We start from the raw sequence: 27,931 nt of genomic DNA, 5'->3' as shown, positions 1-27,931 counted from the left end.
TGATGTAAAGACTAAAGAGCCATATGTTTGATCTGTACAGTATGCATTTGTTCTCTTTATTAATATGATAATTAGGAGTTTTCTGAAAGTAAGTGAATGAACAATTATTTTCAATGTTTTATTTTATTTAGTGTTTTAATACCTCTGATAAATAAATGAATAAATAATGAATGATTATGACAAAACACACACAGTTAAGACAAATTATAAACAGAAGATAAATGGATAATAAAGGTTTCTCGGTATTGTTTTTGTTCAGTACAGATGATTATCTCTACTGTACACTATAGTAAACTCAAAGATAAGTTTCTTCATAACCTTTCGCTGTGTACATACAGGTGTCGTGTCATATCTTTTGTGTCATAATTAGTTTGTACTGGTGTCATGTCATATCTTTTGTGTCATAATTAGTTTGTACTGGTGTTATGTCATATCTTTTGTGTCATAATTAGTTTGTACTGGTGTCGTCATATCTTTTGTGTCATAATTAGTTTGTACTGGTGTTATGTCATATCTTTTGTGTCATAATTAGTTTGTACTGGTGTTGTCATATCTTTTGTGTCATAATTAGTTTGTACTGGTGTCATGTCACATCTTTTGTGTCATAATTAGTTTGTACTGGTGTCATGTCATATCTTTTGTGTCATAATTACTTTGTATTGGTGTCACGTTCCATTATCTTCTTCTTGTCACGTTGTTAGTTCACCTAGCTACACTGTGTAGTCTTGGCCGCTAGTCAGTCCATCTCTGGCCAGGCGAGATAAGCATCAATCTCATAACCAAAGAGATCAAAATCGAGCTTATACCGCTGGTGGAGCTCTGTCATCTGGTGGCGGGTCAGCTGGCTGTAGTACCTCGTAACTTCCTCCCACGGTGACTCCTTCCTCTTGACTGCTGCTGCTGCTGCTGATGACTCCTTCTGTTGCTGTCCCTCGACCACCTCCTGTTGCTGCCCCTTGACCACCTCCTGTTGCTGCCCCTCGACCACCTCCTGTTGCTGCCCCTCGACCACCTCCTGTTGCTGCCCCTCGACCACCTCCTGTTGCTGCCCCTCGACCTCCTGTTGCTGCCCCTCGACCACCTCCTGTTGCTGCCCTGACCACCTCCTGTTGCTGCCCCTCGACCACCTCCTGTTCCTGCCCCTCGACCACCTCCTGTTGCTGCCCCTCGACACCTCCTGTTGCCCCTCGACCACCTCCTGTTGCTGCACCTTGACCTCTTCTTGTTGCTTGACCACCTCCTATCAGTAAGCAAAATACAATACAGTGTCATTTAATTTCTCATATTTTATATAATCTTAAATGATTATGTCTCAATCAACATTTACCACCTAAATATTAACATTTTTGGGAATATTCTGTACAGGTATATTTTAAGCTTGTAAGGATATATATTAAGCTTTTAGTGACAGATTAAGCTGGGTGTTGTGTTGAGGCACTGTGAGCTGGTTGTGGTGCTAGGTCAGTGTAGGGCAGTATGCTAGGTGTGGTGTTGGGACAATGTTGACCTAGGCGCGACACTTCGGTGAATAGTTTAGACAATAACACCAGTATGGTCGCTACTTGGCTTTAATTTATTAAAACAAAATGTATGGGTTTCCTCTCAACTGTACATTGCTGTTCAAAATATGGTGACTGTCCAGCAATAAACAAGACAGAAACTTAATCAACTGAAATAATGACCATATTGGAATGTCCGAGGTCAGCTACAGTCAGGAAGAATTGCTCATCCTCCGTCATCGTCTCTGCTTTGATAATGATGTTGAAGTCGTTGGCACACACTCCACACTCAGCCCAGTATGGCATCAAACACTTCACCTGGGGGAAGAGAGTTATTTGGGCACCGAACACCTGTGAGATGAAAAATTAAATTGAGGGGCTAGGATGACACTACAGTAATTACTTAACATGAGAGCTAGTGAAGTCAGGATGACAACCAAACTAAAAGGTCCTCTACAGTACTGTATTTATCTAATCAACTTTAAGAAAGATTTTGATCAGGTACACCACACTGTTGCCATCTGGAAAGTGTACAAGCTGGAGTGGACACAGCAGGGAACATAGCAGACAGACACAGCAGACACACAGCAGACAGACACACAGCAGACAGACATGGCAGGCAGACAGCAGGCATACACAGCAGATAATGGACAAAAAACTAACACTCTGTCTCCATTCCTTGACGGAGGTGACGTTGTTGATGGAGTCGATGACGTACTGCACGAACTCTGGGAAGGTAGGGAAGGAGGAGAGGGAGGAGGGTGACGACCAGGAAGAAGAGGAGGACTGATACACTGAAGACATGATTCTTTCCCTTAGGTTTCGGTATTTGGGTTCGACTGGTTCCTCCGTACCGATCTTATCCCGGTATAGTGACAAGAGCCTGTGGTAGAGTAAACAAAACAATTATATTCACTTAATAAATCCATATTTGATGGTATTTTTTTTTAATTCTTTCCCATTCTTTTTTCTTTAATTCCTTATTTTTTTCCTACGTTGGTTTTGTTTGTTCTTTTTTTTATTTTCTGTAATCCTTCTTTCATTTACTTTATTTCCTCTCTCATTCCTTCTTCCCCCTCCTCCTCCCCTCCACTCCCCTTCCCTCTTCCCCTTCTCCTCTCCCCTCCCCTCTCTCCTGCCTCTTCCCTCATCCCCCTCCCCTTCCCTCTCCCATCCTCCCCTCCCTTCCTTCCCCTTCCCTCTCCCACCTCCCTCCTTCCCTCTCAACCCTCCCTTCCCTCTCCAACCTCCCTTCCCTCCAACCCCCCACTCCCTTCCCTCTCCCCACCTCCCCTCCTTCAACCCTCCCCACTCCCCTTCAACCCTCCTCCCTTCCAACCTCCCCTCCTTCAACCTCCCACTCCTTCCTCTCCCCACCTCCACTCCTTCAACCCTCCACTCCTTCCTTCCTCCTCCCTTCAACCTCCACTCCCTTCTCTCCTCCCTCCCATTCCCTACAAGACTGAATGTCTTTTATGTTACGAAATTGTCTTAATATTTGTGATTTGAAATATAACTTATGTTAATATTACTCTATATTAGTATTACCGGAATTACACAAAAGAAATATTACACACTGGAACAATTACACACTGGAACTTTTACACACTGGAACAATTACACACTGGAACAATACAGTCTGGAACAATTACACACTGGGACAATTACACTGGAACAATACACTGGAACAATTACACACTGGAACAATTACAGTCTGGAACAATTACACACTGGAACAATTACAGTCTGGAACAATTACACTGGGACAATTACACTGAACTATTACACACTGGAACAATTACACACTGGAACAATTACAGTCTGGAACAATTACAGTCTGGAACAATACACACTGGAACAATACACACTGGAACAATTACACACTGGAACAATTACACACTGGAACTTTTACACACTGGAACAATTACACTGGAACAATTACAGTCTGGAACAATTACACACTGAACTATTACACACTGGAACAATTACACACTGGGACAATTACACACTGGAACAATTACACACTGGAACTTTTACACACTGGAACAATTACACACTGGAACAATTACAGTCTGGAACAATTACACACTGGGACAATTACACACTGAACTATTACACACTGGAACAATTACACACTGGAACAATTACACACTGGAACAATTACAGTCTGGAACAATTACAGTCTGGAACAATTACACACTGAACTATTACACACTGGAACTATTACACACTGGAACAATTACACACTGGAACAATTACAGTCTGGAACAATTACAGTCTGGAACAATTACAGTCTTGAACAATTACACACTGGGACAATTACAGTCTGGAACTATTACACACTGGAACAATTACACACTGGGACAATTACACACTGGAACAATTACACACTGGAACAATTACACACTGGAACAATTACAGTCTGGAACAATTACACACTGGGACAATTACAGTCTGGAACTATTACACACTGGAACAATTACACACTGGGACAATTACACACTGGGACAATTACAGTCTGGAACAATTACACACTGGGACAGTTACAGTCTGGAACTATTACACACTGGAATAATTACACACTGGAACAATTACAGTCTGGAACAATTACACACTGGGACAATTACAGTCTGGAACAATTACACACTGGGACAGTTACAGTCTGGAACTATTACACACTGGAATAATTACACACTGGAATAATTAGAGTCTGGAACAATCACACACACCGGAATAGGATAAAGGGAGGGGTTATGTGCACGGTGGGGTCTGGTGGTCATTGGTGACAGACAGACAGAAACAGAGAGGGAGTAAGAGACAGACATATAAAGAGTGAGAGAGAGAGAAACAGACAGATAGAAACAGACAGACAGACAAAGAGAGAGATAGTAGCCGACGAGGATGATGATCTCTAGAGCACTCACTTGACGAATGGATGGTTGACAACGATGACTCTGAGGCTGTGCTGGAACACGTCAGCCTTCTCCGGGGCAGAAGAAGGGGCTCTGTGGTGTTTCTTCCCTGAGGGCGTGTGAAGGGGAGCTACTTCTTCAGGCTGTGATATAGACGGTATAACAGCTTTAGTCCATACAGTAAGTAGTGTGTGTGTGTGTGTGCTTCACTTATACACAATTACAGGCTCTCAATTGTTTCTTTTTGACAACACAACATAGATATATCGTTTCTCACTCGAGATATATATATATATATATATATATATATATATATATATATATATATATATATATATATATATATATATATATATATATATATATATATTATTATTATTATTAGTATTATTATTATTATTATTATGTTGTTGTTTTATGTTGTGTTGCTGTTGCTGTTGCGTTGTTATTGTGTTATTGTTCAAAGTCCCAGTGTGGGTCGTGACCAATGCTCAGTCAGCTAATCCCGAAAAAGCGAAAAAGTTACACACTCAGTTTACCTTTACACACACCACCACCACCACTCACACAGAACCACTCACACCACCACCCACACACCACCACCACCCACCCACCACACCACACCCACACCACTCACACCACCACACCACACCACTCCACTCACACCATCACACCACTCACACGACTTGACACCACCCACACCACTACCCACACCATCACCACACCACACCACACACTCACCACGACACCACTCACACCATCACACCATCACACCCACGCCACCCACACCACCACACCACTCACACACCACCCACCCACTCACACACACCCATCACCCCACCACACCACTCACACAACTCCACCACCATCTCACCACACCACCACACCATCACACCACACCACTCACACCATCACACCATCACCCACCCTCACACCATCACACCACTCACACACTCACACCTCACACCACCGCCCACCCGCACACCACCACACCACTCACACCACACCACACCCACCACATCACACACCCACACCACACACATCCACCCTCCCTCACCACACACCCCACACCACCACACCACCGCACATCACACCACCACCATCCACACCTCCACCATCTCCACACCACTCACACCATCACACCACACCACTCACCATCACCACACCACTCACACCATCACACCACCACACCCTCCTCACACCATCACACACCACTCACACCATCACACCACTCACACCATCACACCCTCACGCTCACACCCATCACACCCACCATCACACCATCACACCACTCACACACCATCACACACCATCACACCTCACCATCCCCACTCCACACCATCCACCACTCCTGTCACACCACCACACCACCACACCATCACACCACACCACCACACCATCACACCACCACCCCTCCACCACCACCATCACACCCATCACACCATCACACCACCACACCCTCCCACACCCTCCACACCACTCACACCACACCACTCACACCATCACCCTCACCCATCACACCATCACCATCCACCATCACACCATCACACCCACCACACACCACCACACCACCACTCCACCCTCCTCCACACCACTCCACACACCCCACACACCACACACCACCACCCTCACACCACACACCACCACCACACCACCACCCACACACCATCCACCACACACCATCACCACCACACCCCACATCACACCACCCACCACCACACTCCACACCACCATCACACCACCACACCTCGTGCACCACACCACTCACACCACACCACTCACACCACCACACCACCACACCACTCGTACCACCACACCATCACACCACTCACACCATCACACCACTCGTACCACCACACCACTCACACCATCACACCACTCATCACCACCACACCACTCATACCACCACACCACTCACACCATCACACCACTCGTACCACCACACCACTAACACTATCACACCACTCAAACCATAACACCACTTACATCACACCACACCACTCAAACCATAACACCACTCACATCATCACACCACTCAAACCATCTTACCCACTACTACTTTGCTGTCACTCGGAATCGAGTATGACGATCATCCAGCTCTGATACAATGATATGAGTTAAGGATGTCACCTTCGTTGGTGAGCTCTGAGGTGACTCGAGAGGCCGATACGGGGCCGGTAGGGTTATCCACGGAAATTGCACTAGTGGAGGGCTACATCTAGTGCGGGAGGGGTGGCAGCAGTATCTTTCCGGCGTTGGCGCTTGTCTGCCTCGGTATGCAGTCGGGCTAACTTTAAATTATTGACACCTTCTCGTGTGGTGCTCCTCCAAGCATTACGGTGTGGAGTGATCGTCTCCCAGGTGAGGAGGTCAATTTGGCACTTTTTCAGGTTTGTCTTAAGACTATCCTTATACCTTTTCAGTTGCCCGCCAGCGTTACATTTACTATTCGTTAAGTGAGTGTAAAGTAGCTGCTTTGGCTGTCTACCGTCGTCTATGCGGGTAACATGGCCACCAGTCAGGCCAGTCCAGCATAGCTGTACATGGATAATAATAGCCTCGATGCTCCTACACACACACACACACACACACACACTCACATCAATCACACCACACACACTATCACATCACTCACATCAATCACACCACTCACACTATCACATCACTCACACCATCACACCACTCGCACCATCACACCACTCACACCATCACACAACTCACACTATCACACCATCACACCACTCACACCATCACCATCACACCACTCACACCATCACCATCACACCACTCACACCACTCACACCACTCACACCACTCACACCATCACCATCACACCACTCACACCATCACAACAAACGCGTCAAATTAAGTTGATTTCCGATAGACGTCAGACAAGCATAATCCTCAGTGATGTGATACAAGGAACGTCACGTGAGAGTTTGACGGTAGGACAACCAAACTTGTAACTAAGGACATGTTAAGGATGCAAGGACCGTTGGGGTATTGTCGAGAGAGGTGGGGAGTGATATGAGAAGGAGGAGAGATGAGGTGATGAGGGAGGTGGAAAGGAAGGAAAAATAAGAGGATGAAGGATGTACAAGAGTAGAAAGGGGGAGAGACATAAATACAAGGAGAAAAAGATGAAGAAGGCAGATTAGCAGGAGGGAGGAAAGGTTAATGGGTGACATGGGGAGGAAAAAAAAAAGAGGGGGAGGGAAGGAGGAGGTTAACGGCACCACCGCACCGAGCTTCGCAACAAGCACTGGGGAGTTTGGCCCATTGCCAGGCCCGCCACCACACGATAACCAAAGCACGAGCGACTCAACATAATACCCCAGTAACTAGTAATCAGGCAATACCATTCGAATTATTCTTCGGAACTCAATGAAAAAATAATAATTATCTGTATTCATTTCTAACTATTATTTTTTTTTTTTTATGATTTCTTCTCAGCTTTGTATAGTTAAGGTAAGGGGGAAGGGCCCTGGCGAGTTAAGGTAAGGGGAGAAGGGCCCTGTCTAGCTAAGGTAGGGGGAGAATGGCCCTGGCTAGTTAAGGTGGGGGAAGAAGGGAGTCTTATCTCCGTTTGAACGTTCTTAGTGAAGTCACGTAGTACCTTCTGGGGAATGTTGTTTACGCCGTTACTACCTGGGTCGCTCCACCTTGCCTACATCATGGTAGTTGCTTGTTTACGTACTGTACATTTGATACATAATAAACAGAATAATATATCTCTCACACGACGATGAAGATGAGCTGTACTGTACCCCATCCAGCTTAACTCACCTGATGAATAATTAAACATTACTTCTACCTGGGGGTTAGGTTAGTGTCAGGGTGGTTAGTCATAAGATGAAGTAAATTTGCGCTAATCTTCACACACACTCACAAGGTTCATAGCTACACGTATTGTTCATTAATAACTGTGTCCCACTACCAGTCGTAAGGTAAACAATTCAACTCCATATCTTGGAAAATTATTCGGGAAGTTTAACGTTGACGAAAGTAGTGATCCAAACCACGCATTTTAAATTTCTACCGTGTAAAGATTATCCATAAGCAAATGACTATATAACTATAGAAAAAACTGATATATACGCCATAAAAACAGAAAAATTATCACCCCTGCCGTTGTTGCTGTTTCCGCTAGTCATCTGCTTTACACTACCGCTCCCTTTGTTTACATCCTATTGTTAGGTCGACCTTTGCGTGACAAGCTTACGTAAACATCTGCCTTCAATTCAATTTCAATGGTTTATTCCTTGATAGAGGAAGCGGGATCCTAGTGCTCAAGTGCTGTCACTAGGTACCCCTGTACAATAACACCAGAAGCATCTGGCAAGTGTCACAAGTATATACAGTATAAATATTGTAAAGGGGCTTACTAAAGCCTAAGGAAAGAAGGATATTCCTTTAACACATTATCAATATTGTTTACATAGTATCTGGCCAGTATGGGGAGGATCATCGTGTCTCCGTCAGGGGGTCGTGGAGTGGTGGTCCAGCAGGCGTCACGGAAGCGTTGTGTGTGGGGACATCTTAGGAGGTAGTGGATAAGGGTGCTGCTGTCGAGTCTTCTGCATAATGCACAAGAGTGTTGCTCAGGGGATGCGGGGATACCAATCTTCCCAAGCAAATTCATACCCAATGATGATACGGGCAGCAATCACGTCTCTTTTCCGCGACCCTTTCCCTTAGACATACGAGAGGTCAGGAAGTTTACGGAGGACATCGTACCAGGTGGGATGGCTGCTTCCAGGGCTTCTCTCTGTTTGCGGCGAATTTGGGTCCTAAGCTGTAAAAGTGTTCGAGGAACAACGTAGTCAGGTGTGGCCTTGTTGCAGCCAGTCTTGGCAAGGCCATCTGCTGCCTCATTCCCCAAGATACCGACTTGACTGGGTATCCATAGAAATGTCACAGGACGGCCTGCATCCTGAAGTGTGGATGTTAACCCTCGTATTCGGAGGATGAGGTCCTTATTTTCCCCTGATCCAAATGTGATCCCGTCGAGAGCAGACCTGGAATCGCAGCAGATAAGCAAGGGGCAGAAACCATCTGCTTCTTCCTCAGCGAGAAGGGCTATTAGTTCAGCCTGAGTGGAGGATGCCCCGTCACAAACTCTGAGAGAGAGTTTGATAGGCTCAGGGGCATCAGGACGGGAGATGTAGACACCAGCCCCTGCCCGACCTGTAGCGGGGTCAACAGAGCCATCAGTGTAGAGGACGATCCTACCTGGGGACCAGTGGGCGATCCTGGAGAGGTGGTATTTGCAGAGAATAACAGGCTTCACGTGGGATTTCGGGAGCGGTCCACCGAGGGCAATCACTTCAGGTTGAAAATCCAGCCAGGGAGAAGGAGACGAACCAACAGCAGGGGTAACAACAATATCAGGTAGGAGGTCGTGTTCCTGAAGGGCTCGGATGAGTGACCCTCGCCACTGTTTTCTAGATGGAGGTTGGCCTCGGACAGCAGGAGTCAAGTTGGCTTGGACATAGTTGCCCCGAGGATCCCGTAGAATGGAAACGGTAGTTTTTAGGTAAAACTCCTGGACACGATCCTGTAAGGGGGATAAGACCAAGTTCGGTATATAGAGAAGTAGAGCGTGTCCACTGAGGAGCCCGAAGGATGATACGAGCAGCTTTCCTCTGGATAACTTCGAGACGGTTGACAGCAGTCCGACTGATGTTCTGATGTTGACGAGGGCAGGGGCGGCGTAGTCGACACAGGAACGGACAAAGGACTTGTATATGGTGAGAAGTACAGGGATGGTGGCACCAAGGGAACCCCTGCACATGGTAGAGAGGGGAGCGAGACGCCAAAAGCATATGTCTTGAAGATAGTGGACTTCAGGGATCTGACAACGTGTGTGAGTTACATACACACCCAGGTATTTTGTCTCATTCTTCTGCCTTATCGTTTGTTATTTTGCTTCCTGGTTTTCTCTTTTTCTTTTAGTTATAATTCTATTTCTCTTTTACTTCTTCATCTCTTCATCTTCTGATGATTATTTTTTATTTTTTTCTTCCTTCTATTCTTCCTTTTGCTTCCTCGTCATTTCTTCTCTATTACATTTTCTGTACTTCAGTGAGTTCACCGAAACCTTACGAATAAAAAAAAATCTTTAACTGTCCAAATGATTCTTACTTACGGACGAGTATAAAGTATTATCGTGGAGGAATCTTTTAAAATCATTATTCCGGTTTTGTAATTGTAACTGTTCTTTCTTACCGTTGTGGCGTCTGGTCTTTGTTAAGTATCAGCAGTCAGTCGTGTTTTTATCGTTTGTGTTGCCAGTTGCTCTCTAAGGTGAGGTGTAAGTAGGGAGGGGAATGAGGGAGGTGTGGGGATGTGGAAGGAGGAAGTGAAATGAGGAGGTTAAGTTCATTATTTTAGGTCGGTCGGTGCAGGAGGGTGAGGGTGGGAGGGAAATAGCACACTGGTTAAGAAGGGTGAGTGGGTGGGTGGGTGAGGAAATTGATAGCTGGGTGGAAGAAAATTTTCCAGATAGCGGTTTCTCTGTTCCTCCTCCCCCTTCACACATGACACCCCCACATCCCTTCCGACAGACATGCACCTGACGCCCGCCCTTCCCCCTCTCTTATAAATATACTGCCGACACTCCCCTCTCCCCTCACACATAAACACTCCGCTCCCCCTACACACACACACAGAGAGAGAGAGAGAGAGAGAGAGAGAGGTGTATGCTTGTGCCGGCTTTCTCACCTGTATGTATTAAGCTCAGACCGGATCTCCACACACACACACACGCACACACACGCACACACGCACACATTCCTATACTATTACCAGTTTTTCCTCCCCCCCCAAACTGAAGGCGTTAGAGGTTAAGACTGGTTGGGTTAGGTTTATGATAGCCCCCTTACTGCTGTGTTGAGGATGTACTGGAGAATGGCCCAGTCATCTCTTAGTGCGTCCGTATGATGTGACTAGCTATCCTTTTATTTATTTGTTTATGTTTTTGTCTCGAATTTTCTTTTGTGCGTCTTTTTATCCTGTATTTTTCTTGTTCTCGCTTCTCAGTTTGTCTGTCTGTATGTTTGTCTCTTACTGTGTCTACTTGAGAGAGAGAGAGAGAGAGAGAGAGAGAGAGAGAGAGAGAGAGAGAGAGAGAGAGAGCGATGTAGCAGCCGCCCTTCCTGTGTGACGTTTCTTGACGTTACGTGTTCACGGCCATCACAGGAACCCCGTCTCATGTCCATTATTCCCATCACGGACAACAAAAGATCTTGGTTCGTTCTCCCCCAAACAACAGGAGTAAAATATAATAATTTGTATTGGCAACAGGTAGAAATAGATTAGAATTCTCTCTTTCGTTGTAGTGCCTTCAGCACGTCAGAGCGACAGCAAAAGATTGCGCGTTAACATCACACATGGATTACTCTCCCATGCAATCTCAATCATTGCACTGAATAGTTGGGATTTCCTCAACCGAGTTCAATTGCTATCCAAAGTGAAATGATTGTTGCACTGATGTCATGCTATCCTTCCCCTCCAGCGTGTTATAACAGTTATGAATATTTCTAAGTCACTTCAAGTACAATAAACTCCTTCAAACTAATGTGACATGAATGTTTCCTCAGTCATATCAAACACGAGTCATGTTATTTTTTACTACAAGAAACACAGCGTGAAACAGATAAACCGTATTTTATGTTTTTCAACAAATTTCTAAACCTGCGGGAGAGAGAGAGAGAGAGAGAGAGAGAGAGGGGGTGGGGGATTCCTCCCAGTTTAACGACCTCTGTTCTTGTGAGAATAGTTTGTTACGCTAGGCTGACAGGGCATGGGTTGTTTGGTCATGCTTGTGTGGCGCTGTAAATGGAAGGTGAATACTAAAATATTCACAGAGAGAGTGAAAGGGAGAGATATTCGTGCCATACACCCATACACTATGCAGATCGTGTTGCTATACATTACTGTACCCGGTACCAGCGGCGGTGGAACAGTTCTGTAAATTACGGCAGAGTTCACAGTGTTTGGGTAACAAATTTGAATGTTTGGGTAACAAATTTGAATGTTTGGGTATCTATTTAAATTATTTTTACATATTTAATATAATCCGTATTTTGTGAATGTTGCATAGATTAAAGGCATTGGCCATTGGCTGCTGCTCCACGGATCCGCACCACACACATGTTTCTTCACGTGTGTAGTCTGGGATAACTCCACCACCCTCTACACTCCCGAGCTCCGACCCCTGTAACTAAGATCCGTTTCTAAGCCTAAACTCACACCTAAGAGAGCGCTATTTTGAGGATGATAAAACGGAGAAGGAGGCTACTGAGACGAGGTTAAGAGGGGGCAGTATACGAAGACTTCTTTAAGACTGACATAGTGAGTTTGAAGGACAAGACAAGCAAGTTTATTAAAATCAAGGGTGATTATAATAAAAACTAAAATAACACTTGTGGTTCCAACTTTCTATAATATATTCAGTTCGCGAAACTCTTTAGACGCCTCACATAAAATACTGTAGGCGTGTGGGTCCCTTAAGTACAGTAGGCTACTCTGTCTCTACTGGACCTCGGACACACAAATGAGTGTCATAGCCAGAGGGCGTGACGATCACATAGGGACGAAAATACCGTTGTCTAATCAAATATAACGGTATGGCTATCAAGGCATCAGGAGTGTTCGTAGGTTAATTTAGGTTGTGTTTGGTTCGGTTGTGTTTGGTTAGGTTAGGTTGTGTTTGGTTAGGTAAAGATAGATTAGAATAAGTTAGATTAGGTTAGGATAGGTACGGGATAAATTTCGTTAGGTTAGGCTGAGTTGGGTAGAGGTAGATTAGATTAAGTTAGGTAAGGATAAGTTAAGTTTCGTTAGATTAGCTTAAGTTACATTAAGTTAGTACTGATGTTATTCACTCACAGTTTGGTCAGGTTAGGTTAGGTAGTTTGCACTACGTTTATCTACATATTTGCTTTACATACCTGTACACATCATTTGAATTTACGAGAACAAAAATCAGAATAAACTGAAATTGGCACTTTAACTCAGTTACCCTGAAAATGTATTATATGTGCAATACAGTGTGTATGGACTGAGTTTATTGTATACCCTATCAGACAATATACTGAGAGAGAGAGAGAGAGAGAGAGAGAGAGAGAGAGAGAGAGAGAGATGTATAAAAAGACAGAAATTAAAAAAATAATACGAAGAATAACTTACCTAAGTTATCCTCGTATTATCTTTGATGTAATTCTCCCGTCGGTGAATGACCCCTTACGTTATTTTCGTTTGTTCTTAACGTGGACGAATGAACCGACGGGCAGCCCGGAGCCAGCATGTCACCTGAATGATAATTGCATAACGGAAAGTAGCTCCGCGACCCTCATTCTGCTTTTACTCTACCATCGGGTAATCGACCCTGAGCTACCTCTGGCTGCTATCACTGAGATTATGCGCACACACACACACACACACACACACACACACACACACACACATACATATGCTTCCTTATCGGCCGACGTCAACCTTACATTTCCGAGGGGCTGTCTCCACTTTTCAGTCAGTCACCTGCGGCGTTCCCCAAGGCACTAGAATGGGGCCGCTTTGATACATCATCCGCTCAACGGTGCCCTGAAAGATACTCAGGCTCGCTAGAAATAGTCGACGATTCCACCATTGGCATCACTGTGAACAACTCGGTTCCTCTCCTAATTACAGCTCCCTCCAAAACACTCAACAGTATCCAAAATTAGTCCGACAACAACCATGTCACCATCAACCATATCAGAACCATAGTTATGCACATCAACCTCTCCTCCGACCATGTCCCACCTCCCTTCATCACACTGAGCCCCAACACACTCCAGGTTGCAAACTCCACCAAGCTCCTCGGCGTCACTATAGATAACAAACTGAACTGAAAGGCACACAACAGTACAACCATCAAATCTTCCAGCTATCATCAAAACCACCTACTCTGTCGTCTCACTCCCTCAGAGTCCCCGCGTCTGACGTAATGAATGTTTACACAACATTCATACAACCTAAACTAACCTATGCTTTCCCTGAGTGGTCTTCTTCCTTAAGTACTACACAACGAGGACTCCTAGAGAGAGTGCGGAAGAGGGCGTGCAAGACTATTCTCTACCCTCCCTACATCACGTATCAAGAGACACCCAGTACACTGGTCTTCTGACCACCATCGTGGCCTCATTTGTTAGTTTAGAACAAAGCTGTCGCGTCATCTTTGCCACCACCACTTGCCACCAGTAAGTGGGATACCGCAACCCATCCAACTCACTCTACCTTGTACTGATTGCTACATTTTCAACTCGTAAAAAAACAATCACCAACTTGTCGATAACTTTTGTATTTACTGCTTGTCTAATCTCCCTTTTGTACTGTAACTATGCAGAAAGTCCTTGTTAAATGGCTCTCCTCCGTGTCATATATTATACATGTATACTGTACTACTTACTGTTTGTCTCTTTTCAAATTATGGCTGCTATAGTGTTAAAAAAGCCGTTAATTATTATTATTATTATTATTATTATTATTATTATTATTATTACACCAAGACACCTCACCATCACACTACACCAACACACTACACCACCACACCACACCAACATACCTCACCAACACACCAACACTGACAGACTCATTCCTTAAACAACTGGAAAACAAAAGACAATTAACTAATATAAATCAACACCAGTACACTAACGTTCGTCAACTTTATATTTATATTAGGAAAAGTTTTACAGCACAAATGTAACAATAAAAACTCACTGACCTCATTACACCAGATGACGCTCGGAGTGTGGTTCCTCTGCCAAATCCAGTGTGTGTTGATGGTGTCTTGGTGGCTGAGTGAGGACCTACACACCTCTCCCACACGACTTGCTCTCTCAACCATTACCCTCACCCTCTCCTTCACGAACTGGCGATCCTATATGTGTGAGTGATATAGTTTAGCTATATTGGGGATGTCTTAGATAAATAGTTAAGGATGGTATAATGTATTGGGTGATATAGAAACTTTATTTTAGGTTAGGTTAGATTAAGTTAGATAGGTTAAGTCAAGTTAGGCACGTCGAGATGAAAATAGCCCAAAATATTAAAAAAGATCCCAAGTCTTTTTATGAGTATGTCAGGACTAATTGAGCTCTGCCCTATTGTGTCTTGTCTGAAGGTACTGTAGTCAAGGCCCTCATTTTATTTGGACAATGGTGATATAGTTCTGGAATCATGTTGGTAACTCTGTGTTGCACCTATTCTAGGGATGTTAGGTCTTTTTGGAGGTAGGGTTTCCATACATGTATACAGTAATCCAGACTGGGACGTATGTGAGATTTATACAGTTGAAGGAGCATTTTCCTGTCTTTGTATTCGGAGGTACAGTACGCTTTATAATTTCCATATCTCGGTTTTCCTCACTGCTGTCCCCACTTGCGCTGCCTTCAGTGAATGATCTATCACGACGCCTAGATCTTTCTACTTTTCAACAGTATCCAGGAAAGTGGTATAAACAGAATATGTGTTGTATCCGATGTGTTGGGTCGTATATTTCGTAATGTTACACACCATTTGCCAGTCTCGAGACCAATTGAACAGCTTATGCAGGTCTTTCTGCATAGTGGCGACATCGTCTGGTGAAGCAAATGATATAGTAGTTACGAGTTGCTTCATTAAATTATTAGTGTTTTCCATTTTTTTTTAATACGTGAAATAAATTAAGAAAGTTGTCGTTGATATATTATTCCCGTGATAATCCCATGTTTCTCCTCGTGTCTCTATAATATACACAATAATAATACAAGCAGAACTAATTCGTCTATAATCTAAGAGACAACACAGAGACAATTTAACGTCACTTGTGTGGATGGTTGAGTCATGTCATTAGTGAGCTTGATAAGGCTTTAGTAATTAACAAAATCTTGTTAGAAGACCATTTAATTCAACTTGTGTCCTCGGCGATGGCTGCTAGCGTCTTGAGGGAGTTGCAGTGGAAGGAGAGTTGAATAGAGAGAGATGGGAGAATAAAATCTGGTTAACTTGAAGGGAGACAGGGAGGAAGTGTGTGTATGTATATCCTACCTCACCTGAGGGAGGAACTTGAAGTAATTAAGACTTCTGAGGATCGCTGCACTAGACGGCTCCAGACTCATCGGCCACTTCTTCTTCTTCCCCCTCTTCTTCCCCTTCTTCTTCCTTTTAGACATCTTATCACTTCTCGTCTTGTTTCTAGGGACGAAATTCATCTCTTTCGTCTCATTTCGACTAGATATCTTCATGGTCATAACTTCATCGTCTACAGAAGCTGGAGACGAGACAACAGGTGTATGTGGCGTCTTGGGGCTCAGCACAACGGCAGACTTGACCTTCTCTTGTGTAGAATTTACTAGCGTCAGGGGCTGCGGCTCAGTGAGGATCGTGGCTAGACTGAGGACCTCACTCTGGTTATATTTATGGATGCTGAGGAACGACAGGTAGAGGGCGATAACGAGGAGTAGACCAGGTACGATGACCACCTGTCTTCTCCTCATGTTGGTCACAGTCGCACACCTTTACTACTCTTGCCTGTAAAAAGAGTCGAAAATACACATTTAAATATATAATCACCTGAAGATTAGGCACCCTAGTTTATTTACCCTGAGGAGTAAACACCCAAATGTTAAGCTAACCTAACCCAATTAATCTAACCTAACCTTACGCTAAGTTAATCTAACCTAACTAAACCTAAACTAACCTAACCAAACCTAACTAACCTAACCTCCTCGGTAGCATTAAGATGTTTAATCATCAGGTGAAATAAGTAAAGTTTGGTTAGGTAGGTTAGGTTAAAAGTTAGATTAGGTTAGCATTAGTTAGATTAGGTTAGCATTAAGATAGATTAGGTTAGCATTAAGTTAGATTATGTTAGCATTAGTTAGATTAGGTTAGCATTAAGTTAGATTAGGTTAGCATTAAGTTAGTTTATATTGGCGTTGCATAGGTTAGGTTTGTTTAGGTTGGCGTTAGGGTGCTGAGGTTTGCTTAGGTTAGTATTAGGATAAATTAGGTTAGCGTTAGGGTGGTTAATCATCAGATAATTTAGTTAAGGGCCAATCTTCAGTTAACCACATAAAAAAAATTTCTAAACAATCCTGCTCGAGTCTCAACAAAGTTCCACCAGAGGTCAAAGAGTCAGTCACCTTGCAACACTTCTCGTCATACTTCCCGTTATAAATGTCGGCGTTTGGGCGCTGAAAGACCGTCTGTAGTATACCATAAACTTTCGATCAGAATTTACTAAAGGTTCTCTTATACTTTGTGCTGATATGTGTCATTTTATAATATACTGTATAATGTATAAATATTAGGCAGTAATAATCTACAGTAGTTTTAGTTAGTTTAACAAATTTATTGACAAAGCTTGGAGTACAGTTTGCCTATTTTGAATGATTCAGTTAGACACCGAGGGTGGTATCACTTCTCACTGCCACGCAGGACAGAGGTTCATACACAAAGGAATAGATCTTATTCATTATTATCAGTATATATATAGGTCAGATTCATGTGGGTTGATGTTGCTGTTCACTGCCATGCAGGAAAGAGGTTCGTACACAAAGAAATACATCATATTCATTCGCAGTATATATAGGTCAGAGTCATGAGGGTGATGTCACTGTTTACTGCCATGCAGGACAATGGTTCATTTACATTGGACGTCATCTAAATGAAGACTAATCAGTGTGGGCTAGCAAATTTTGGATAAACAGCAAGAATTTCCTCAAGCACCCTGATTCAATGTAGTAATTACAAAGTTCAGTGAGCGATGCAGTGAGCAGTACTCTTTCCGGGACGAAACCCATAGAGGTCAGGGTGCAGATGGGCTTCAATTTTCCAGTGGCGTATCATGCGTTCAATCATCTTTGAGAAGCAGGAGATGTGGGAGATTGGACGATATCCGTCTTGTCTGCCTGGTTTAGGGCCTGGGATGGTGGTGACAGTCTTCCAGAAGAGAGGCAGCTGTCCAGTATCATAGGAGAGGTTAAATAAACAAAGGAGGGGATCACCAGGGGTTGCAATAAGGGCATTTAGCACGTCATATGTGACGCCATCATCGCCAGGAACGGTGGACCGACCGCGCTTAGCAGCATTTAGTAGTTCACACCGTGTGAAAGGCACGTCAGTGTCTGCAGGTAGGTCTTGGTATTCAGAGATGCGCTGTCGGCGTTGTGCTTGCAGTGCGATGATGAGGTCATGTACAGCGGGTGGTAGCGCGTCGATGGAGGCGGCCTCCTGCCACGTCTGATAGAGCTCCTCGGCACGGGCAGCAGGTCTGGGGTGAAGCGTGGGCCTGGCGTTGGTGCTCCGGGCACGGTTAATGGTGCGCCATATATCACTAATAGATGTAGACTGGTCAATAGAAGAAGCGAAATCAAACCATTGCTTCTCTCGTGCGAGAGTGATGGCAGATTGGAGCTCTTTATTTGTGCGTATCAGGAAGCGTAGAGAGTCAGGGGAGCTGGGAGATTTCCACTGGTCGACTGCTAGTCGGTGCCATACTCGGATAGACTTAACATGAGGGTCACGGCTAACATTCCACTGACTCCTGGGCTGGCGGTTAGGGCGGCGGTGTTTTGGGTCAGGGCGGAGGAGGTCAGTGCATTGTTTGGACAGATCAAGGTAGAGTTGGCATGTGGTGATGACAGTGTAACCCTGAAACCACTCATCAATGGTAGTGATGAAGGCAGGTATGTTAACAGGGGATAGACTGAGCTTAGGGCACTTGGGTGGAGTGGGTACTCTTAATAGGTAGTATGAGTGGGAGGAAACACAGGAGGTTAGTGGCCCAGTGAGACTTTTTGTGCAATAGAATCAAGTTTTTGTCTGATGGCAGAGTTAGAGTTACAGTTACTCGTATGTTACGATCTTACCGGAGAAAATATTTTGTCAGGTAAACTTAGAATGGTGTTAAGGCCTGACGAGAGATCAGTTAATTTTGAGGTGTTGGTGGATTGTTTTAGTAGCCTATGGAAGAGATACAGGAACATGTTTATATCACACACACACACACACACCATCTGCGAGGGAATTACTACACCACGTCAGGTCCCTCATAACACCATCTGAGGGAACTACTGCATCACGTGAGGTCCATCCTAACACCATCTGGGAGGGAGTTACTACACTACGTGTTTGCTGTTCAACACGTACAATCCTACATTAATCTGTATGTTCACTGTATGTTCCTTTACCTTTCTCTAATGAAGGCTTTTGTTAAACCACCAATGTATGTAATAAGTCATTTATGTTCAATGTATATTTTCAGCCTTCGGGCTGCAGAACATTTTCAATAAACCGTTAATTATTATTATTATTATTATTACATACATACACACATATACACACATCCCCCACCCACACACACATACACACCCACACACACACACACACACATACACACCCACACCCACACACACACACACACACACACACACCCACACACATACACACCCACACACACACACACACACACACACACACACACACCACACACACATACACACACACACACACACATACATACACCCACACACATACACATACATACACCCACACACACATACACATACATACACACACTCACACATACACACCCACACACACATACACACATCCCTCCCCCACACACATACACATCCCTCCCCCACACACCACACCCACACACACACATATACACCCACACACACACACACACATACACACCCCACACACACACACACACACACACCCACACACACACACACACACACACACACATACATACACCCCACACACCACACATACCCCACACACACACATACACACCCACCCCACACACACACACACACACACACACACTCACACATACACACATATACACATCCCCCCCACACACATACACACCACATACACACCCACACACACACATATACACACCCACACACACACACACACACACACATCCACACACACACATACATACACCCATACCTCACACATACACACCCACACACACACACACACACACACACACACACACACACACACACACCACACCAACACACACATATACACCCACACACACACACCATACATACACCCATACACTCACACACACACCACACACATACATACACCCATACACTCACACATACACACCCACACACACACACACACACACACACACACACACACACACACACACACACACTCACACATACACACCCACACACATATACACACACCGTACCACTACACTGAAGTTCCACGGATATGGTATGATCTCCCGTCTCTACTGCTATCCAACGTCACTTCCCTAGCTAACAAGTTTGACGAGCTGGCAACTACAGTCAGGTCAGCCGCGGCGAGCGTCGTTGCCATATGTGAGGCTTGGCAAATTGTGCCTGAAACGTGTCATATTGAGGGATATCAACTCTTTCATCACCTTCGTTCACATAGACGCGGAGGGGGCGTTGCCCTCTTCTGTCAAGATGACCTACGCCCGTCACGCCTGGATGTTCAAGTCCCAGCAGATGTGGAAGCATTATGGGTACGTGTTGTGCCACGGGCTCACCCGCGCCACACTGCTTCCATCATAATCTGTGTGGCATACCATCCGCCTCGCTCACCCACCAGAGACACTCTTATCAATCATCTCATTACCACCTCAGAGTTAGGTACCCATGTGCCAAGTTAGTATTATGTGGGGATTATAATGAAATTGACACCACTGATATCCAGGACCAGCTATCACTATCACAAGTTGTGAACTTCTTCACACACGGTCAAAATACCCTTGACCTTATCTTAACTGACTTAGCGGACCAGTACCAACCACCTCAACCAATGCCTCCTATCGGGTGTAGCACACACTTATCAGTGCTCTGGTCCCCAGCTGCCACTCCCACTCAAGTACAGAGACCCTACATCAAGACCTACAGGCCGATTGCTGACTCTGCAGTGCGCCTCTTCGGGCAGTGGATAGTTCACCATCCCTGGACTGAAGTACTTAGCGTGGATCACGTGGAAACCAAATGGATAAATTATACCAACACCACCACAGAAGCTCACCACCACTTCTTCCCCGAGAAATCCGTCAGATCTCACCCAGCTGACTTGCCCTGGATCACACCTCGGATCAAAAGACTTATGCAACAGAGAGACAGAGCCTTTCATCTCAATGACCACATCCGCTACAGGTCCCTTCGCAACCGAGTCATCCGCGAAATACGCACTGCAAAGAAGTCCCACTACCCAACCAAATTACAACACCTGAAGCAGACCAACATCAGTCAATGGTATGGTAAGCTTAAAGAACTCTGTGGACTAAACAATAAGACACACCCCCTCCCCTTCCTTAGCCATCTCACTAATGTTGACGCAGCTGAGCAATCAAATAACCATTTCGCTACTATATGCCAGACGCTCCCCGGCTTGACACAACCATCTCCCTGCTTACCTACCAGCCCCCTTTCCCACTGACTTAGTAGAAGAATTTGAAGTAGCAAAACGTCTGGACAAACTAAAATTAAAACGCTCTACCACCCCCATTGACTTACCAATGAAACTCTTCAAGGAGTTCTCCCCGGAGCTTGCTAAACCCCTATGCTCCATCATCAATGCTTCTCTCAGTCAAGCCAGATGCCCAGCTGACTGGAAGACCTCTTATGTATCACCAGTGCCCAAGTCAACCAGCCCACAATCCTTAAATCAGCTACGACCTATTGCAATCACCCCAATACCCAGCCTAATCTGTGAAAGTTTTGTGTTCGACTGGGCTTATGCTGATATTGCAGGAGTCGTAGACCCTCAGCAATTTGGCAATATGAAAACTTCCTCCACCACTCACTGTCTTGTCAGCTTTCTCGATTACATATACCGCCTTCTCGAGAAAAGAAAAACGTCTGTAGCTATCGCCTTCATTGATTTCACTAAAGCATTCGACCTAGTCGACCACAATATAATCATCAACAAAGCTATTGGCCTCGGGCTTCGGAGAAGTCTTATACCATGGCTTACAGACTTCCTCAGTGACCGACGCCAAGCTGTACGCTTCCGAGGGGCTGTCTCCACCTTTCAGTCATTCACCTGTGACGTCCCCCAAGGCACCAAGATGGGACCACTCTGCTTCCTTATGCTCATCAATGATGCCCTAAGAGAAACCTCTGCTCGCTGGAAATATGTCGACGACTCCACCATTGGGATCAGCGTCAACAATTCTGCTCCCGACTATACCGCCCTTCAGGATTTATTGAACAGTCTCCAAAACTGGGCCACCAACAACCAAGTCACCATCAACCATACCAAGACCATGGTTATGCACATCAACCTCTCCTCCGACATTGTCCCACCTCCTTCCATTACTTTAGGTCCGAACACACTCCAGGTTGTAGATTCCACGAAGCTCCTCGGCGTCACCATAGACAACAAGCTAAATTGGAAACCACACGTCAGTGAAGTTGTCAAATCCCCCAGTTTCCGTTTCCACCTCCTCCGCCGACTCAAGTCCCTCGGAGTTCCTGCACCCGAGCTCCTCAGTGTTTACACAACATTCATACTTCCCAAGCTCACCTATGCCTCCCCTACCTGGTCTTCCTCCCTAAATGCCACACAACGTAAACACCTAGAAAAAGTGCAAAAGAGGGCAGGCAAGATTATTCTCTCCTCTTCCTACTCCACATATCAAGAAGCGCTCAACACACTGACTCTTTCGACTCTCACTGAGCATCACCACGACCTCATCTGCAAATTTGGTAAGAAGCTTCTACACCATCCTCGACACCGGCTCCTACTACCACCTGAGATCCCTAGCCCGAGAATTGCTTTTCGACACCACAACCGCATCCAGCCCATACGTGCACGAACTGATCGCTATAAGAACAGCCCAGTCCCAACCATTGTAAAAATTATCAATAACTTGTAATAACCAGTGTATTCACTCCCAGTAAATACTACTTCTTGCACTGTCACTATGTTGAAATGCACTGTAGTTTGAGCTTTTCCCCATCTAGTTATTATATATCTTATTTGTATCACTTATGTTACTTGTATATTATTTGTAATTCGTAACCCATTCCCAAATATGTAACTGTATATTTTCAGCCTTCTGACTGCCAAGCTCTTTCAATAAACCATTATTACATATTACATACGCCACACACACACACACACACACACACACACACATACATACACCAACACACACACACACACACACACATACACACACACACACACACACACACACACACACACACACACACACACACACATCCCCCACACGCACACACATACACCAACACACACACACACACACACACACACACACACACACACACACACACACACACACACATACCTCCCCCACACACACACACACACATACATACACCAAACACACAACATATATACACCAACACACACACACACACACACACATCCCCCCACACACACACACACACACATCCCTCCCCCCACACACATACATACACAACACACACACACACACACACACACACATCCCCACACACACACACTGTATAATTGTTATGGTTACATTTACAACATTGTCGTAACATCACGATGATATCACTGTCTTTACGGAAGAGAATGTTGCGTTCATTGCGTTAACTCACAAAATACATTATTGCAGCGTTGATTACGTTCACATGAAAAGATAATACCGCGTTCTCTGTGTTTACTGTTCACTTCGAGTTTAATATTAACTTCATTTTGGAGAATGATTTTTTATTCATTGCCTTCACTTTTAAGGCTATTATCGCGTTCACTAGGGAGGGAAATCTTTAGTCTACTGCCTTTATAATGTCGCCCAGAAGAAGACACGCCCGTTCACCGAGGAAGAGCATGGAGTGTCTAATGCGGCGTTCACTCAGGTGGAGACTATTAGACAGTGGGTGGTGGTGGGCTAGAGGGGGAGGGGAGTAGGTGTTGGTGGGTTAGAAGGAGGGGCAGTGAGTAGTGGTGGGTTAGGAGGAGGGGCAGTAGGTGGTGGTGAGTTAGAAGGAGGGGCAGTGGGTAGTGGTGGGTTAGGAGGAGGGGCAGTGGGTGATGGTGAGTTAGTGGGAGGAGCAGTGGGTGTTGGTGGGTTAGGAGGAGCAGTGGGTGGTGGTGGGTTTGGTGGTGGTGGGTTAGGAGGAGGGGCAGTGGGTGGTGGTGGGTTCGTTGCGTTCATTCAGGAAAGGAAGTTTACTAACAAGGAAGTTTACTGACAAGGAAGTTCACTAACAAGGAAGTTCACCAACAAGGAAGTTCACTAACAAGGAAGATTACTAACAAGGAAGTTTACTGACAAGGAAGTTCACTGACAAGAAAGTTCACTAACAAGGAAGTTTACGAGCAAGGAAGTTTACTAACAAGGAAGTTTACTAACAAGGAAGTTCACTAACAAGGAAGATTACTGACAAGGAAGTTCACTAACAAGGAAGTTTACTAGCAAGGAAGCTCACTAACAAGGAAGTTCACAGACAAGGAAGTTCACTAACAAGGAAGATTACTAACAAGGAAGTTTACTGACAAGGAAGTTCACTGACAAGAAAGTTCACTAACAAGGAAGTTTACGAGCAAGGAAGTTTACTAACAAGGAAGTTTACTAACAAGGAAGTTCACTAACAAGGAAGTTTACTGACAAGGAAGTTCACTGACAAGGAAGTTTACAGACAAGGAAGTTCACAGACAAGGAAGTTCACTGACAAGAAAGTTCACGAACAAGGAAATTTACTGACAAGGAAGTTTACTGGCAAGGAAGTTTACTGACAAGGAAGTTTACTGACAAGGAAGTTTACAGACAAGGAAGTTTACTGGCAAGGAAGTTTACTGACAAGGAAGTTCACTGACAAATAAGTTTACTGACAAGAAAGTTCACGAACAAGGAAGTTTACTGACAAGGAAGTTTAGCGACAAGGAAGTTTACTAACAAGGAAGTTTACGAACAAGGAAGTTCACTGGCAAGGAAGTTTACTGACAAGGAAGTTCACTAACAAGGAAGTTTACTGACAAGGAAGTTTAGCGACAAGGAAGTTTACGAACAAGGAAGTTCACTAACAAGGAAGTTTACTGACAAGACAGTTCACTAACAAGGAAGTTTACTGACAAGGAAGTTTAGCGACAAGGAAGTTTACGAACAAGGAAGTTCACTGACAAGGAATTTTACTGACAAGGAAGTTCACTAACAAGGAAGTTTACTGACAAGAAAGTTCACTAACAAGGAAGTTTACTGACAAGGAAGTTTACTAACAAGGAAGTTTACTGACAAGGAAGACAAGGAAGTTTACTGACAAGAAAGTTCACTAACAAGGAAGTTTACAAGGAAGTTTACTGACAAGGAAGTTACTAACAAGGAAGTTCACTGACAAGGAAGTTTCACAAGGAAGTTTGACAAGGAAGTTTACTGACAAGGAAGTTTACGAACAAGGAAGTTTACTGACAAAGTTTACTGACAAGGAAGTTTACTGACAAGGAAGTTTACTGACAAGGAAGTTTACGACTGACAAGGAAGTTTACTGACAAGGAAGTTTACGGGCAAGGAAGTTTACTGACAAGGAAGTTTGACAAGGAAGTTTACGAACAAGGAAGTTTACTGACAAAGTTTACTGACAAGGAAGTTTACTGACAAGGAAGTTTACTGACAAGGAAGTTTACTGACAAGGAAGTTTACGGGCAAGGAAATTTACTGACAAGGAAGTTCACTGACAAGGAAGTTCACTAACAAGGAAGTTTACTGACAAGAAAGTTCACTAACAAGGAAGTTTACTGACAAGGAAGTTTACCGATAAGGAAGTTTAATGACGGAAGTTCACTGACAAGGAAGTTTACAAACAAGGAAGTTTACTGACAAGGAAGTTTACGAACAAGGAAGTTTACGATCAAGGACGGTTACTAACAAGGAAGTTCACTGACAAGGAAGTTTACGAACAAGGAAGTTTACGAACAAGGAAGTTTACTGACAAGGAAGTTTACGAACAAGGAAGTTTACTGACAAGGGAGTTTACTGACAAGGAAGTTTACTGACAAGGAAGTTTACTGACAAGGAAGTTTACTGACAGGGAACTCTACTGGCAAGGAAGTTTACTGGCAAGGAAGTTTACTGACAAAAGTTCGCTCAGAAATTGTCTGACTAAGGCGTTCACTGACATTATTCCTGTAGAAGAACCTGAAGAAGTTAAGGAGCAGAGCCACAGGGGTAAGGAAGGGGGGAGTGGGGAGGTTAAAAAGTCGCTTGTGACCTAACTGAAAATGGGGGGGGTGGAGGAAAAAGTGGGGGTGGGTGGGGGAAGAAAAGTGGGGAGGTGGGTGTAAAGTAGGTAAATTTTGGAGAGGAGCAGTGAGTGGTGGTGGGGTAGGAAGAGGGGCAGTGGGTGGTGGTGGGTTAGGAGGAGGGGCAGTGTGGTGGTGGGTTGGGGGGGACAGTGGGTGGTGGTGAGTTAGGGGAGGGTTGGTAATGAGACTGATAGAGGAGCTGTTCATGGGTAGGAAGGTAGAGAGAGGAATGAGAAGGAGGGAGTGGAGGAAGAAGGAAAGAGACGAGGGGGTGAAGGAGGAGAGAACGAGGAGGAAGAGGATGTAGGAGCAAAGAGGAAGGGATATCAAAGGGGGTGGAGGTGAAGAGGCGTATGGAGGTGACAAGGGGGGGGGGAGATGAGGAGGAGGATGTAGAAACGGTTCTCATCACTACATTCTCTAAGTCTTTATAAACATACCACAAATACGAGTCAGGAATGAGCGATTACTGATTGAAAAGCGATTATTGCTAACTTAGAAGCGATTTTACTGATATAATCCGTAACACAGTGTCTCTGGATAACTGCTCTGTGGTGAGACTACTTTACCCAGTATTGTCTTCTCGGGTTATGTCTTGTTTAAATATGACAGTAAAAAAGTCATTTGTTCGTCATTGTCTTCCTATGATTTCAACTTTAGAGAATTTACCCGACATGAGCCACTCTCCGGTAGCCCGCACACTAGCTCACTCTAGCTTACAGTAAAGGCTCTCAAAACACAATAGATTAATAGATGTCTTAGATTAAATTAACAACAGTGATAGAAATTTTGAATCCTGAAAAGAAGATACAGCGAATGAATAAATTATATAAGATATAGGACAAAAACACCTACAACAATAATAATAATAATAATAATTGACCAAGAACGACAAAAGGAGCTCAGTATACACACCTGCAAGCACCACCCTCCTCTGCCACCGCCAAGAAGTCACTGTTGACTGACCAGTGACTTGAGAAAAATATTCTCTCTTCTTACACCTGCAACTGCGCCCTGAAAGCACCAATCAACACCTCGGACTCCATGACGTCAAACAGCCATGAGACTGTCCACCAATCAGGTTATTTTTCTTTGTAAGGAATAACATCCCATTCATTTTTGATTGGTGCAGGGTCATACGTGCGGGAGTTAAGTTCTCAACCACGAACACAACCTCAATAACCCCGCAACCTACCCCCATCACAACCTAAACCCACACAAACAACACCCCCAACC

At 44.5% G+C, this 27,931-nt stretch overlaps 1 protein-coding gene across 1 annotated transcript; it reads right to left on the bottom strand.

The window, feature by feature from the left end:
* Window positions 1–736: 736 nt before the first annotated feature.
* Window positions 737–27,702, bottom strand: LOC121853465. Its single transcript, XM_042347608.1, has 7 exons — window positions 27,611–27,702; window positions 16,492–16,969; window positions 15,183–15,338; window positions 4,424–4,554; window positions 2,163–2,382; window positions 1,683–1,817; window positions 737–1,240 (listed from the first exon to the last, which is right to left on the bottom strand). Exons 2-7 carry the CDS (start codon window positions 16,933–16,935, stop codon window positions 737–739), a joined length of 1,590 nt encoding a protein of 529 aa, XP_042203542.1. The 5' UTR covers window positions 16,936–16,969; window positions 27,611–27,702.
* Window positions 27,703–27,931: the final 229 nt, after the last annotated feature.

This window comes from Homarus americanus, unplaced genomic scaffold, assembly GCF_018991925.1.
Source record: "Homarus americanus isolate GMGI-L3 unplaced genomic scaffold, GMGI_Hamer_2.0 scaffold4896, whole genome shotgun sequence".
NCBI classification, from domain to species: domain Eukaryota; kingdom Metazoa; phylum Arthropoda; class Malacostraca; order Decapoda; family Nephropidae; genus Homarus; species Homarus americanus.
Note: the sequence above shows the minus strand (reverse complement) of the source record. Positions and strands in the feature narration are given on the sequence as shown.